A 15,060-nucleotide genomic window follows, 5' to 3' on the forward strand; every position below is an offset into this window, starting at 1 on the left:
AGCTGAGCAGTGCCGAATCACAACTCATGTAAATTAATACCTCCGCACATCATCTGCAGTACCAATTACAAACTGAGATGGCAACAAAGAGGCAAATCCTACGGACTGCCGCTTTAAGTGAATGTGCATCAGCAGTGGGCGGAGCTTATTCACAAAGATGTTGAGAATGTCAGAGACTGACAGAGTGAATCATCTGATGCTGTTTTCTTCTTCAGTATATACAGAGTCTCTGAACACATCATGTTTTTCTTTACCTGGACAATAATACCATTTTACATTGGTAAGACATATTAATTAAAACAAGATTTCAGACAAAATAAAAATTAATATATACATTAAAAATGTAAAAAAATATATTTTTTTTAATCTTGATTAATTTCTTTTTATATCTTACTCTTTTTTCTTTTTCAGAGTCTCTCTTGTAAATACACTATCACTAGTGGTGTCCCTGTTAACTCTCTCCAATGATATCGACAGAATCTCAACACAAAACCAGAGTTTCTACTGTCAGTCACAGAACATTCAAACACATCTGAACCTGCTCTTCGTCTTTATTCACATGTTATAAAACATCTCAATCATTTGTATCTGGAGATGTCCTCTGTGTCTCTATCAGACTCTGATCTGTATTACTGTGCCATGAGGCCCACAGTGACACAAACACTTAATGTGTACCATACTGTATATAGACTTATTTTAATTATATTCTCTATTCTTTTAATCTTTATAATTAATGACTGTTAATTTTTTTCAATAAATAAAGTATAATTGAAAGGTTACCAACATTACAAGACAATTTGAGGAAAGATCTGATAAATATAAACAACCACCAGCTGACTCTAAAGACCGTAGATGTTTCTATTCATCAGTTTTTTCTATTCATACAGTAACATGAGGTCCAACCACACAATCAGTTTAAAAGTAAAAATTTAGGTTTGTCTGTAAAATTACATGTAAGACTTTACATGCACTTTAAAAAATGCTTGGTTATTTTCAACCCAACACTGGGTCAAAAAGGGACAAACTCAACCCACTGGGTTGTAAATGAACTCATTGTTAAATCAAATATAAATACATGGATAAAAATAAGCCAACATTTGTGTTTGTCTCATTTTTGACCCAACGATGGTTGAAAATAAACCAGCAATTACTTTGGATATGATGTGATATGGACTAAATATTTAATTGATTTCCCATTTATATAAATAAGTATTTTATACAAGACTGGATGACTTTTATTTATAAAATATTTAAAGAAAAATGTTAAATTAATGTGACACTGATAAAATGATATTTTGATGCATTTGTATTTGCTGGTGGTTGAGGAAGGAGGAGTTCAAAGAAGATCTTGTTTTGAAGCTGAAAGAGAAACATCATAGGATTGAAGCTCAGGTCTCTGTAAACATGTGCACAATGAAACTCTATCCAGTTATTCTAATCGTCGCCTTATTATGTAAGTTATTTTGTCAGTAATTATTTAAAATATGAAATATAATAAACAGTGTTGGCATTTTTTAAAACAATAATTGAAATACTGAGATATTGTTTTTCTTTCACAGCTGGAGTCATTAATGGAGATACTATAACAGCAAACAGAACAGAGGATTTTGCTGAAGATGGTTCAGATGTTTCATTATCCTGCAGTTATTCCTCTGCTCGGTCTTTACTTTGGTACCGTCAGTATCCCAGATCAGCTCCTGAATTCCTCGTGCTTATTCCAGACAGTGTGAAAACTCAGAAATCTGATATAGATGCCAGATTCACTGCTGTCATCACCAAAGAGAAAGAAAAACGTGTGTATCTGAAGATCTCCTCTGTTTCTCTATCAGACTCTGCTCTGTATTACTGCGCCCTGAGGCCCACAGTGACACAAAACACAACAACACTGTACAAAAACCTCACACACAACATTATGTCTGTATCACACTATAACTTCTTTTGACACACTGTTTTTATGCTACAACACTTTTATTCAAGCTTGTGTACTTTTCATTTGTTAATTTTTAATGTCTGTGAGGTATATTTTACTCATATCACGTGTTATGAAAACTGAAGTCAATTATCATACAGTGTTTATGACATATAACAATTATCACACAGAGCTGTTCAAAGTTAAAAGTATAGTTGTTTCATTTAAGTAAATAAAAAATCTTAAGTATAGATATATTGGATTTGATGTTATTTGGATTAAAAATAATAAATGGGAGTCATATCGGGGGGCATGGTGGCTTAGTGGTTAGCATGTTCCCCTCACACCTCCAGGGTTGGGGGTTCGATTCCCGCTTCCGACTTGTGTGTGTGGAGTTTGCATGTTCTCCCCGTGCCTCGGGGGTTTCCTCCGGGTACTCCGGATTCCTCCCCTGGTCCAAAGACATGCATGGTAGGTTGATTGGCATCTCTGGAAAAAAATTGTCCGTAGGGTGTGAGTGCGTGAGTGTGTGTGCCCTGCGATGGGTTGGCACTCCATCCAGGGTGTATCCTGCCTTGATGCCCGATGACCCCTGAGATAGGCGCAGGCGCCCGTGACCCGAGGTAGTTCGGATAAGCGGTAGAAAATGGAATGGAATGGGAGTCATATCACTGTGATATTTGGATAATATCATTTTAAAGGGTTCACTTATAAATGAATATGACTCCTTATTAAGCTGCATTTGTGCCATATAATTCTCTTTTTTATCAGAGAGCAAAGATGAAGAATTGACTGAGCAATTTAATGCAAATCTCAATGTGTCCTCACTGTCAGTTTTGTTTAATAATTCAGATTTTACATCTAAAACCCTCTACTAATGTGCTGACAGATTTTTTTGTGGCTCCAGAGCTGAAATCATTTTTGTTTAAAATTCAAATTACTCTTAAAAAACATTTACAGATCATACTGAAAGCAAAGTGTGAAGTATTGAGGGTTTACATGTTTAGTGATTTCACTTTTCCTCCACAAGGGGTCAGTATTGATCTCTCCATGTATGACATTTATGAATAGATCATATGATAAACTACATCCAAGAAGAGCTCTGTGTGCTTTTAAAATCTGACATATATGTAATTTATTTATCTCATAGATCAGTTATGTTAAGATTGGGTTTGATTTCTTTATGTTTCATGGCACATTATTATGGTAAACATCTAAAAACGTTTTCTATACACTTTATGCCTGCAATGATTTACTTCATTATAAGTAAACCAACAAATTACATTAATTGTGTTGATATTTTCATTGTGCTGGTGACAAAACAACGAGAGGAACAAATGTAAAAAACATTTCAATTGTTTCAACAGTTAATATTCTAAAGGTCTTTGCACATTGAGTACAAAACTGTCATCTGAAAATTCCGCATGTTAAAAAATAAATACAAGATTACTTTGTGTCAATCACATTTACACATCTCCTCTAAACACACTTCCCTCCTAACCAGTAAAGGGGGTCCGGGGGTTCCTGAGGCTTATCGTAAATATGTTCTGGAAGTTTCACATGAGAAATAACTGAAATATTTTCACAGGATTACAAAACTGGAGGATGGTCGGATATGGATGTAAAAAGCTGGAGACCCCCTGCCGGGAATCAAACCCCAAAATATACCTTTGTCACACACGCTTTTTTGGGGGGTTTTCAAGCTCATGAAGGTAAAAGGGATTAAGTGGATTCAGGGGATTCATGAGTATCAGAAAGACTTTACATGAAATCCTGAAGATGGCGCAGTTCACACACACTGCTGACACAAACTCCTCCTTCTATTTTCTCTCTCATTTGTTATTGTAAACTCACTCAACACTAAATATATCTCAACTCACTGAATGATTTATTTGTTCTTCATGTTTCAGTCAGCACATAGAATGAAGATCCTCATGATGTTGGTGAATTTGGTTTTGATTTGTTATGGTAAGTAGAGCAAGTCTATAATTTCTGAAGTACTTCAGGTTTCATATCATCATTACGGGTTATAAATGTATTTCTGTCTTTCTTTAGAGTGTCGTGGAGAAGAGAAAGTTGATCAGCCAGACAAACAAATCTCTGAATCTGAAGGAGAATCAGTAACTTTACACTGTAAATACAAAACAACTTCAAATCAGCCAGAGCTCTTCTGGTACATTCAGAGAGTAAATGACTTTCCTAAATACATCCTGAGAAGAAGTAAATATAGAGGAGATAATGGCACTGAGTTTCAGGAGAGATTTCAGTCTGAAGTGAAGCCAGATTCAGTTCCTCTGATCATTCATGATGTTCATGTGAGTGACTCTGCTGTGTATTACTGAGCTCTGAAGCCCACAGTCACTAAAACACATCAACACTCACACAAAAACAATCAGTCTTATGACAATATGAACCAAAATCAAACAATCTTACACTGTTTACATTTCTTCACTTGGTGCATTAATATTATGAATATGCAAGAATTCGTTATTTAACGTGCAAGAATGAATGAACTTTGATTGCCAAACCCGCTCGATATATATCAAGGCATTCCTGGTCATTTTGAAAACATGTTATTGTGTCTATTATTCAACATGTTTGCACTTTACATAAAAGGATACAGTATGAATATAAATAAGTGTGATTTTCTGAATAGTCATGAACATTGTTACACAACCTTTTTAGAGTAAGTAACATGTGATTTTTCAGGTCGTTCTTTGGGTTATTTAGTGTCCAACAACAAGTTTATGTACATATAAGGTGCAAAAACACTATTATGTCAGTTATTCTTACTTCTTGTCTGACTCTCAAATGATTCGTTCCGCGATTCATCCGTCTAGTCCCCTCCTATCCGATAGCCTTGTTGTCATGTGATTGGTCAGATGGTATAATCTGTTGTGATTGGTCAAACGCGTTCATCATATGTCCCAAATGGAAAGCCTACCATCATTACAGGATTACAGTTTACAGGTGGTTGGATGTCAGAAGTTCTTCCTTTGCTAGTCTAAATAAGACAGACTTAGTTTCACAACGTAGAACACAGTTTCTAGACAGTAGTTTTCTCAGTAGTCCCAGCAAAACACAGGCGGGGAATATGTCTAGTGATGTAGAGACGCAGCGGTACTAGTTCACGTCTCGTTTGCGTGATTCAGAGTCAACTCCCACTTGTACAACCTAATAACTTTGTTATTTATTCACCTTAGGACTTAAAACTTGGCAGACAGCTTACTTTCAAACACGGCAACATAACATACTGCATGAAATGTCATTTCATGATCTCATGCTACTTAATCTTTAATGTAAACTACAAAACTGTTGAAATCACATTAAATAAAAATATAAATAGAAGAAGAGTCACAGCATCATCTGACAGACAGCAGGAAGTTTCATGTGACTTTATGTGTGAGGTGCAGAGACTGACAGTAACACAAATCTACAGCTCACATCACACACAACATTATCACACAACTGATCTGACTTCACAAACATGAACACACACCTGCTTCTCTTCTTCATCATCATATCAGGTAAAATATGTACTGTATGATGACAATAGTTATAAAAACATACAGGATAATAATAATAATATAATTAATGTTAAAATATTATAATTTTATAATTGTGTTCAAGTCAAATGTTCTTGTTTGTTTGTTTGTTTTAGGTGTGATTACTGCAGATCAGATCAGTCCAAAAAAAGAATCAATAATCATAAAGAAAGAACAGGAGACTGTGACCTTGAGCTGTTCATATGACACCAGTAACGATTATGTTAGACTTTACTGGTACAGACAATATCCAAACACAGAACTTCAGTATTTATTATATAAACCTGCTCGATCGGCAAGTGCTGTTGGAAACCCTTCTGATCATCGGTTTAGTTCGACTACAACATACACAACTACTGAACTCACTATTAACACTGTGACTCTGTCAGATTCAGCTCTATATTACTGTGCTCTGAGAGTTGGAGCCCAGTGATACAAAGTCTGTGACGCTGTACAAAAACTGAAATTATTTTTCACTTTCATCTCAAACCACATCAAACCCACAATCTATAACACATAATAATGATAAAACAACACCTGTGTGTGGTTGTGTATAAAATTCAGCTCAGTAAAGTACAGCAGACATCAGTAATAATACATTCACTCTTTTAAGGTGACATCAACAGATATTGACGTGTAATGACAGATCACCTGATTCATACGGTTCATTACCTGCAGCTCTACATTGTCACAGAGAGACAAATATGAACATTACATTTACATTTAGTCATTATGCAAATCGACTTACAAAGATTTAGAGAGCAACAAGCGATATGTCATACAGGAGCCATAATACATTAGATCTCAATACAAAGTTACTGGTTTCAACAAAAGCTAGACCACAACCTGTTGAGAGAAAGGGTTAGTGGGCTTAGTTTTTTTTTGTATGTCAGGTATTCACTGAAGAGATGTGTTTTTCAGTAGTTTTTTTTATGTTGTGAGAGATGTGGTTGACCGGACAGAGTTAGGAAGAATGTTCCACCAGGAAGGAGTTGTGAAGCAGAATGAGCGGGAAAGCGATTTACTGTCCTTATGAGAAGGCAATACAAGGCGCCGCTGGGATCTTGATGGGGTGTAGGAGTACAGGAGGGTGTGAAAGTAAGCCGGTGCAGATCCAGTGATGGTCCTGTAGGCAAGCATTAGTGACTTGAATCTGATACGGGCTTCGACCGGTAGCCAGTGGAGAGAGATGAAAAGGGGAGTCACATGAGCACTTTTGGGCTGTTTGAAGACGAGGCGTGCTGCTGCGTTCTGAACCAGCTGGAGTGGTTTGATAGCCTTTGCAGGAAGACCAGCAAGGAGAGCATCGCATTAGTCCAACCTTGAGATTATAGAGCCTGGACAAGGAGTTGTGCCGCATGCTCAGTGAGATAAGGTCTAACCTTTCTAATGTTGAATAAGACATATCGGCATGACCGTGTTGTCTTTGCAATGTGATCATTGAAGGACAGCTGATCATCAAATATGACTCTGAGGTTCCTGGCTGTTTTGGAAGGAGTGATTGTGGTATTGTCAAGAGGGATGTTGAGATCGTGTTGCACCGTAGGGTGTGCCGGAAACACGAGTAATTCTGAGGTGATGCCCTTTCATCCAAGCTGAGATGTCCTCAAGGCAAGCTGAAATGTGAGCTGCTACAGTGGCATCGTCTGGGTGAAACAAGATGTAGATCTGGGTGTCATCAGCATATCAGTGAAACGCTGCAGATAAGTCTAGCAGAATCAGGGCGCGAGGATTAAGATTCCGCCGTGGCTAGCCGCAGTGCTTCTGTGACCGATAGCAATGCAGTCAGAGTGGAGTGGTTCGTTTTGAAGCCAGACTGCTTGTCATCCAGTAGTTTGTTCCATTTAAAGCAAACAGTGATTACAACAATTGTGACTTCACATATGATAAACAAGTCATTGATGTTGCGCTGAATGTTCCTTTGGTCACTGTAGTGGGTTTTTGAGGAAACACTTCATTGCATGTACTGCACAATATGAATTGTAACCTGCTCAAGATGGTAATCCAATATAATAGTTCAAAAAATATATACCCTAAAATATTCAATTTAATTTCAAAGTCTCTTGAACCAGAAATGGCGATCGTCTTCAGTATTCTGATGTATTTCCGAGTGAAACTTAATAATCAAGTTGATTGTATGTATAAATACAGTTTAGTTTCTTTTTTTAAAATAGTACTGACAGCAGACTGATAGATGGAGAGTTCATGTTCTGTTCTGCATATAATCACTAGATTGTGGAAGTAAATTTTGTTTAGTTTCTGCAGATTTTATTGTTTCATTTCACAGTGAGTATTTTTACTTTATGTTAAGAAACACTCTTTCTAGTGGACTAGACATTAGTTTTTAATGAAATAAGTTCACCCAATCATTGTAGAAAACACAAGACTTTGATATGAAAGTTGTTTACATATATTTTACTTATTTAACGGTAATTTTCTGGCACCACTGCTGCCAGATTACAGGTCATCTTAAATTTTTCTGTAAAGCTACAGAATTGTTTCTGTTTTTGGTCACCAGTAAACTGAAGAGTTGAGTCTGTGTTTAAGACAAGGTCATGCAGTGAGTTATTGGTGTTATGCTGCATTTTTCTTTGTTTAAATCAGTAAAGTTGGTCTCACACTTGATGCGAAGCAATGTTTAACTATGTAATCTGTAAATGAATTAAAAACTATAAGTAATTAACGCTTTTTTTCTCTTGTAAATTCATTTTTGAAAGTTATATTCAGAAATATTTGTTATAGTGGAATGAAATGATTTCACAAGAATTGTGGAAAGACATTTTTCCATGAAGTTTTAAGATACAAAGTTGTTTACAGATATTTACGTAATTTTACAGAAAAGAAAAATTCGGGATTTTCTTACCTGTGCATGTTGATGTTGTAGACTAATGTAGATTGTTTATCCTCAGCTAAAACAATTTAAAGTTTTTCACCAGGTGGGGGCATCGTTCCTCAAAGACAAGTCTCTGTGACATGAGAAGCTGGCGACACAAACAGAAAAACGTTGTTAACACACAGAGACTCACTAGAAGAAAACTGTTTTAAAGTTGATCAGTGAAGTGATGATGGTTAAACTAGTGATTATAACTGTTATCTTCACAGCACATTATTTTGGTAAGTATATTATTTTATCATTGACACTATATCTGTTTGAGATTTTCAATATATTTAAATGATTAATGCATAAATGTGTTTTTTTTTCAGCATGTGAGGGAAAGGACAGTGTTGAACAGACTCCAGGAGAAATGATTGCAAATGAAGGACATCAAGTTACTCTAAAGTGCAAATTTTCTACAACTGCGACAAATTCATATCTTTTCTGGTACAAACAGCTGCCGAACACATCACCAACATTCATTCTGAGTGAATTTACAATTGGTAAAGGAACAACTGAGCCTAAATATCAGAAGAGATTTTCTGCAACAATAAACTCAAAAACTGTTTCATTGATAATTCAGGATGTAGATGTGAGTGACTCTGCTGTGTATTACTGCGCTCTGCAGCCCACTGTGACAACACCATATTCAGTGCTTGAACAAAAACGTACTCATGCTTGTTTATACAGTACGTGTATAGAACAAAAAATTACTTGTTGTTTTCTTATTGTAAACTCGCTGGCTTCGTATTTAAATGAATAATCTTATATATAAACTGGTAAACTAAAGGCTACCAAACCCATAATTCAAATGCATTAAATCTTAAGAAATACAGAAAGTCATTGTATAACCTTCAAATGCACACAAGCAAAAAAATTGTGTTAATCAATCTAAATAATGCTCAACATGACATGAATATAAACTCTGTATGATTTAAATGGATCTAAACACACCACACTAACTTCAGTGTTTCCAATGTTTACCAAAAGGAGGCGACCTGTTAACATAAATGTCACATCAGTTCTTACAGCATCAAAGCGTTGTCTTTACAAAGAATTACTGCAAACTAGTGTATATCCTTCACTGGGGGGTTCTTAACCTTTCTAGCCTTCAAGGCCCCTCTTGTAGTCAACATTATTAAAAAACTCCCGTCACACTCGTAAAATTTCGACCCAATTCAATATTTACAGCTTTACTTTAAACGTATATTCATTGAAAAATATTAATAATTATATTGGGTTATAGTTTATTTATTTTTACCAATAATGATTTCGTCTCATTTTAAAATATTAGTCTGCTTGAGACCTTAGAGTTCAGCTGCGGCCCACTTGCGGGTGATGGCCCCCCTTTTGCATACTATTGTCCTACACTTTTAAATACTGAATAACTTTATTTTTTAACATAACAATACCTGTATTACATGCATTAATCTAAGTTTATGTCATGTTACTGTTAATGTCATATACAATTAGTTGCATCTGATTTTGTAATGCTTTAAGAAGGGTTTAGAAAAAAACTAACTCTGCTTAACCTAAATACATTTTAAGACTGGATTTTATATTCTTCTGAGGATTCATTTAGTTTAGAACAATATAGATGTCTCTAGAGATGAATATTTGTCTGTATATATTCTTTGCACATTTCACGTTGTGTTGTAACTTTAAAAATGAACTTAATATTTCCTCAGAGGATTCATGAATGTTATTTATGAAGTGAATTGTTCAGTGTTTAGGGGAGGAGCTAACAGAGGAGACATCATCTACTTGACAATGAAACTTTACTGTGTTAGAACCAGTTTGTGCTGCAGATGAACCCATTCAACATAATGATCTGTTGTTTGTTTTTACTCTCTTCTCTTGTCTGTAAGTGTTCAATATTCACAATTCAGTTCCAGTAGATCAGGGGTGTCCAAACTGACCCTCCAGGAGCAGGACTGGACACCCTGCATTAAACTTTTGTTTCTTTACATTTCTGTATGATTTTATTGATTGTTTTGTTGTCTAATCTAACACACTTGATCTTATTGACAGGTTACAGCTGTGCGAGTATCATCACACCTATTGAGACTGAGATGTCTGGAGCAGAAGGAGATGATATAACTGTCCTGTGACTACTCCTCAGCAGATACTGTACAGTGGTATCGCCAGTCTCACAGATCAGCTCCTCAATATCTTTTTAACATTCTTCATGCGACGGGGACAGTTTTACAGAAGTCAAAAATTGTGGATTCAGATCCTCGATTCTCTGCTAATGTGAAAGATGATCAGATGTTTCTGAAGATCTCTTCTGTTAAAGTCACAGACTCTGATCTGTATTACTGCGCCCTGACGCCCACAGTGACATAAAACACAACAACACTCTACAAAAACTTATTGTTGTGTGAGAATATTTCAGAATCAAGAAAATTTCTGCAGACATTACTTTTGATATTGGTAATCACAAAATAAAGAAGAGAATGATATATCCTTTATTTAGATATTTCAGATTTTCAGATCCAATGCAAGTCTTTGACACAAAAACATTACATCTGGGATAAAACTTTCTTGGTTTCCCAAGACCCACTATGCAAATGGAGAAAACACTACTATTGAGTTCTGTCCATTCTGTTCGTTTCATTTAAAACTATTTCTATCAGTTTATGTTCACATTTGTGTTGATCATGGTACAAACATTAGTTCAGAAAACAGCACTTATGAATGAGCGAACACTTCACTATAACCACACCCACCTACATAATAATTCGAAATATACATTTTACCTCAGCAATGTAAATATTTCACATATCATTCACAATATACAACAAATATACATTCAGTGCCAAATGCTGATATTTAATAACATATAGTATTAGAAATACAAAATCCTCTGTACTTTATCTTGTCAGGATTGGAAATGGAGACACAGATGACTCTCTTCATGATATTCACGGCGGTTTCAAGTAAAAATACTTGATACAAAAGTAGCAGATTACACAAACAACAATATAATTTTACTGTGATAGCTTATCATTTGATTTATGATATTATCCATTTAAAAGGGATTGAATTCCAATAGTGTATTGAAACAATTCCTATCAGAGATAACAACAAAATATTACATTTAATTTGAAGTGAATCTGCTTTTGGAATTGGAGCAGAAGGAGACACTAATATAATCAGAAATAATGGAGAATCTTAGACACTGAGCTGCACAAATGAAACAGTCATCAATGATGTTTGACATTACAGACAGTTTCTTAACACAGAACATGATTTACTGGTCATATGTGCTCGAGCACGAAGCTCAGCATACAGAAGACATTCAGTTTTGATCTAAAACATCTGAATCATCCAGTGAACTTTCTTTTATAGTCACGTTTTGGCAGACACTCTTCAAGTGACTTGAACTGTTTTTATGTCAAAAAAATATGCAAAGATGACATGTAGGCAGGACATATGAACACAAATCTCTTCAGTAACATCACTTATCCAGCAATCTGTCATTCGAGTTTCGCCAGAGATCAATTGAATAAATGCGTTTGTTTTCAATAAGGAGCTGGGCGTCTTAAGATATGAAACTTGCTTAAATGTTATAAATGACACTAATAGCTCTTAAATGTCAAAACACCAAGAGTACTTTGATCCTTCACTTCATGAGCCCTGTAATGTTTTACTTAGTTGTGTTTGTAGTAAACTCCTCTGCTGATTCAATCACAAGTGTTTAGAGCTTTATATTATTGAAATCTTGAGAATTTTTCAGATACTGTTTCTGTCCGAGGGCCGTCATACAGAAGGTGAAGTTTGGCATAGATTTGTCATCACAGATCACTGAAACAAGCAGGAGAAATTGATAGTTTTTTGAATTCTGCAATGTGGACTGAAACTTACATTACTGACTGTAACTGAAGGTAAAATCAAACATTGTGTCATTATTTCACAACACATTCATCTATAATGTATAATTTATTTAATATGTAATAATATTTAAAACTTTAATCCAATTTTTATCAATGAGAGGCCATAATCTCGCCAAAAACAGAAACATCACACAGAAACCTCACTGACCTGAGATGTGAGATAAAATATTGTCTCAACTCTGTAAAAGCCCTCAAACATACCAAGGCATTATGAATGCAAATATGTTGTTAAATGTTTATTATTTATTGTTTGTCATCTGCCACTAGAGGGTGATATTTCAATAAAAACTATGAGAGCGAAGTTTACACTGCTGGTTTAAGTAAATCTTGAGGGAGCTGAAGCTCTTATCAAAGACACACTGTGTGTGAATAAAGAGTCTCAGGATTGTCTAAATATCACAGACTACTCCTACATTCACCCACAGCTAGAGGAGGGGTTTATAGTGCAGACAACACCCGCTTGATAAATAAACTAGTATTCACTTCAGTGTGTGCTGCTGATGACCTAAAGAAACCTCCTGTAAAATGATGCTGTTTGTTTGGGTTGTTCTTTGTTCTTTAGCAAGTAAGTGCCGTTCTATTACATAACAATAACATTTGTGTTTATTTTATTCTAGCCTGTTACTTTATGAGATTAACACATGTTCATAAACGTTTATCTTTGTTTTACAAAGGAGACAGTTTTGGAAACATCATCACACCAGTTCAACCTGAGATGTCTGGAGCAGAGGGGGGAAATATAACTCTCTCTTGTAACTATTCATCATCTTCAGCATATACTCTACAGTGGTATCGCCAATATCCTGGATCAGCTCCTGAATATTTGTTAGTCATTTCACACACTACAGGGAAAGTTTCACAAAAGTCAGAAATTGTGAATCTAGATCCTCGATTCTCTGGAAGATTGAATGAACAGAAAACTCATTTGATTCTGGAGATCTCCTCTGTTTCTCTATCAGACTCTGCTCTGTATTACTGCGCCCTGACGCCCACAGTGACACAAAACACAACAACACTGAACAAAAACACTCTCTGTTATATATAAAGAAGCTTCAACATTCATAATAACAAGTTTTTTAATAAAAACATGATTTTTTAAATATTTAAAATAATCTAATTCTACTGTATACAAACTAGAAACTATTTACATTGGTTTGTTATGTACTGTAACTTTTTTTAGTTTTGTGGACTGAAATGTAAACTTTTAAAAACATGTGTCAAAGTTCCAGTTTTTGAAAACGTTGCATTTATCATCTTTGTGTAAACTGCAAGACGGATTATTCTGAGGACAATGACGTCTCGCACATGAATTTTACGTGTTGAGTCAAGCGAGTAAACCCAAAACAGTATGACGGCCTCCAGTTCTGTGTGTTTGAGATACTCGGCATATGTATTAACGTTTCTCCAGCAGAAAGTGGATTTACTGTATCATTAAGACCACCAGTGACACATTATGTACACGTGGTCTTAATGTCATAAACCACACCCACATTTACCCACTTTACAGCTTACAGTCATCTCCACTGGATTCACATATTTATCTTTCAGCGTTGATTCATGAAGACGGTAATGATATAGTTTATTAGTAAAGATGAAGAGATGTATCCTAATGATTCTTGTTACAGTGTCAGGTAAAGTGTATCTTAAATTGTGATCCTAAAAAATCTTGAACTACTGCATTTACTGTCTAAATATATTAGATACTAACAATGGATTTATTTTTATGTATTTGTATTACTCTTAATGTTGTTTATTTACTTCGTTATTCCCTTGCAGGTGTATTTGCTGACAGCATTGTTCCAAAAGACACCAATATAATGAAAAGTGAAGAAGATTCTGTGACACTGAGCTGCACGTATGAAACAACTAGCCGATACGTTTGGCTTTACTGGTACAGACAGAATCCTAACAGAGAACCTCAATATTTACTGTTTAAAGGAGCTCGATCATATACTAATGAAGATATAGCAGACCGTCGATTTCAGACAAAGACGTCTGAATCATCCACTGAACTCATTATTAAGAGTGTGTCTCTGTCAGATTCAGCTCTATATTACTGTGCTCTGAGAGTTGAAGCCCAGTGATACAAAAAGCCTGAAAGTCTTTACAAAAACTCACACACATTCATTGCTTTGAACAGTTTTTAATCAAGTAAAATCAAACCACAGATGTTCTGTCTGTAAACCACAAAGCTTTGTGTAAGACAGGATACAGGAACACCTGCTGAAACTGAATCTAAGGTTTTTATTCAGTTTTTACTGCTGTAAAATGTTAAACAGTGTTTATGTTTTAATGACAATACAATACTGTTTTGCGGAGTGTCCTTGTATTCTTACGTCTTTAACCTTATTATTTACTATTCACATGTAAGTAGGTCGAGTCAGAAGTATTTTATTTAATACATCACATCCAAAAACACATTTGTAAAAATAAATTTAATTTCTTTCTTTTTTTAATGTAGAGGTAAATAACATCTAATGACTAAAACACAATCATCTTAATCAAAGTGAACTTATATTAGTTATCGTCAGCTTCTGGTCTTCTTGTCTTTAACTCTTGCTTTCGTACATCAAGAGTTTACTGCTGGTCTCAGTGTTCCAAGTGCCTTTCAATTCCTCAATCTTTTATACATTTTCATGTCCTTGCACTCTCTCTTTTTAAGAAACAAATGCATTCAAGCCACTGCCACTTGGCTACAGTAATACCTAGTGTACATCTTGCCTCATAAATCCTAGGTTTAATCCCCCTATGAGTTCCGAGGCCTTGTGTGCAGTTTTCATGTTCTCTCTTTGTCCAAATTAATCTATATTGCCGTTCCTAAACTTCTGTATGTCT

At 35.3% G+C, this 15,060-nt stretch overlaps 1 gene segment (V, D, J or C); it reads left to right on the top strand.

The window, feature by feature from the left end:
• The first annotated feature begins 1,393 nt into the window (after window positions 1-1,393).
• Window positions 1,394-10,394, top strand: LOC130416306 (T cell receptor alpha variable 18-like). The segment is given in 3 exon segments: window positions 1,394-1,453; window positions 1,560-1,854; window positions 10,361-10,394. Coding segments are annotated over 3 exon segments (378 nt in total).
• The last annotated feature ends 4,666 nt before the right edge of the window (window positions 10,395-15,060 follow it).

This window comes from Triplophysa dalaica, chromosome 3 (assembly GCF_015846415.1).
Source record: "Triplophysa dalaica isolate WHDGS20190420 chromosome 3, ASM1584641v1, whole genome shotgun sequence".
NCBI classification, from domain to species: Eukaryota; Metazoa; Chordata; class Actinopteri; order Cypriniformes; family Nemacheilidae; genus Triplophysa; species Triplophysa dalaica.